At 38.4% G+C, this 2,214-nt stretch overlaps 1 protein-coding gene across 1 annotated transcript; it reads right to left on the reverse strand.

Moving 5' to 3' along the window:
* Positions 1-386: 386 nt before the first annotated feature.
* LOC126496441 (acetyl-CoA carboxylase 1-like) lies at positions 387-1,558 on the reverse strand. The gene is made up of 2 exons (XM_050133948.1): positions 1,405-1,558; positions 387-595 (listed from the first exon to the last, which is right to left on the reverse strand). The coding sequence occupies exons 1-2, from the start codon at positions 1,528-1,530 to the stop codon at positions 395-397; spliced, it is 327 nt and encodes a 108-aa protein (XP_049989905.1). The 5' UTR covers positions 1,531-1,558; the 3' UTR covers positions 387-394.
* Between the last annotated feature and the right edge of the window lie 656 nt (positions 1,559-2,214).

Below are 2,214 nucleotides of genomic sequence, written 5' to 3' on the forward strand. Positions count from 1 at the left end.
GGAGGCAGAGGCAGGCGGATCTCTGTGAGTTCTAGGATAGTCAAAGATACACAGAAAAACCCTGTCTCAAAAAAAAAAAAAAGGTAAAATGTTCTCTAATTCCATGTATTTCCATCCCAACATTTTCAATTAGACACACTAACATACATGACCTAACAAATACCTCATACTGAAAAAGTCATACACCTTTTAGTCCAAATACTTGTTTTTAAATTTTTCACTACTTACCTCAGACCACAGGGACCTTTGTGTAGTCACTTTTGTGCCTCTAGTATTGATATATTTTATTACGTGGTTTTTCTTTTTTTAACTGACACCTTTTTAAAAGAGAAATCTTTGCATAGAATTTCACTGGCAATCTTGGGCTTGGGAAACTCCCTAAGGTAACATTCTCCTACTTACAGGCAGATCTATTCAATGTTTTATATCTAAAGTGACATAAAGCTAGAAACTCACCTGCATTGGCTTTAAGGTCTTCAGGTGTAACCATGACGACAAATCGAATTGCACGTTCATTTCGAAACATTTCATAAGACCACCGACGAATAGATCTCATGCATTTCACTGCGGCAATACCATTATTGGCAATAAGAACCTAGGAGGAAAGGATATCATATGGAAAATGAAGGAAAATATAGCAAAGAAAGGCAATGATAGAAAAACAAAGATTTTTACACATCTCTTTGTCTGAAAAAGAATTTCAAGCAAAAACTGTAGATAGTCTAAACTGCTGAGAAACAACTCTTACAAGATCAAGCAATATTTCTAAATGATTGCTATGCAAATATTTCAACATGTGCTTGGTGTAGGAGGTCCTCCTGTCCATATATTGCTTTCATTGGTTAATGAATAAAGAAACTGCCTTAGCCTAGTTGATAGGGCAGAACTTAGGTAGGCGGGGAAAATAGAATTGAATGCTGGAAGGAAGAAAGGCAGAGGAGGAGAGGAACGCCATGGAGCCGCCAAAGACAGACATGCTGAATCTTTCCTGATAAGCCACTGCCACATGGAGATATACAGATTAATAGAAATGGGTTAAATCAACATGTGAGAGTTAGCCGATAAGAAGAATTAGCTAGAACTAATGGGCCAAGCAGTGATTTAATTAATGCAATTTCCACAAGATCTTTCAAAAGAACATTACAAGCAGAGTTTCAACCCCTTATCAACTATGACCAAATTACCAGCATTAATATATATATTAATAAATATATGAGATATATAATAAGTAAACTGTGAAATTATGTGTATTAGTAGCATGTTAGGGAAAAAAGAAGGACACTCATACATAAAAAGGCAAAGTCCCTAAAAACCTAAATACCATTTTGAACAAACCAAAACAACAAATCTAGGCATTAAGTCTCATATACTTTAGGCAAAATTGTTTAGTAAGCTGAACCTTACCTTCTCAATCACTTTATTTCCCCCAAAACGAGTAACAAATTCTGCTGGAGAAGCCACAGTGAAATCTCGCTGAGAGTCTATTTTCTTTCTGTCTCGACCTTGTTTTACTAGGTGCAAGCCAGACATGCTGGATCTATAGAAACAGAGAAGCCATGAGAAGCTTTGTAGAGGATTTGCTCACCACACTAGTGTCTTCTGAAAACCTTTCTTCTATCATACAACAGTACTTCCCAAAAACCGTTGTGGAAATCTACACCTTGTAGATCACAGGAAAGGAAACAGCCTCAGTAGATGCAATAAAAGGATAAAGCCTGTCATCCCAGCTTTGAGCCAATAAGACTGTCTAGAGCTCTGAGCCAATAAGGGCTAAAGAGTGAGACTCTTGTCACAAACATAAAAACAAGGGGCGGGAAGGGTGACTGAGTAGGTAAGAATACTTACTGCTCTGACAGAAGACCTGATTTCAGTTCCCATCCCAGCACCCACATGATGGCTAATGCAATTCCAGGGGATTAGACACCTTCTGACCTCCATAGACACCAGACACACATGTGGTACACAAACATACATTCATTCAAAACACTCATACACGCAAAATAAATCTAAAGAAGGGGCAGAGATGTTGGAGATTTAGTCCAGCTATAGGCAAAATACTTGTCTAGCAAGCACAATGCCCTGGGTTCAATCACTAAGTATGAAAAGGGGTAGGAGACACTCCATTAAAAAAGAAAACTGACCAGGCAGTAGTGGCACACACCTTTAATCCCAGCACTCGGGAGGCAGAGGCAGGCGGATCTCTGTGAGTTCTAG

This window comes from Alexandromys fortis, unplaced genomic scaffold (genome assembly GCF_014885135.2).
Source record: "Alexandromys fortis isolate MF-2015 unplaced genomic scaffold, M_Fortis_MF-2015_v1.1 scaffold_4519, whole genome shotgun sequence".
NCBI lineage: Eukaryota > Metazoa > Chordata > Mammalia > Rodentia > Cricetidae > Alexandromys > Alexandromys fortis.

Coding starts and splice junctions, on each gene's coding strand:
- LOC126496441 (XM_050133948.1), bottom strand. CDS start 1,530: ATGTCTGGCTTGCACCTAGTAAAACAAGGTCGAGACAGAAAGAAAATA. Junction 596..1,404: donor GAAATAAAGTGATTGAGAAG/GTAAGGTTCAGC, acceptor CTTTCCTCCTAG/GTTCTTATTGCCAATAATGG.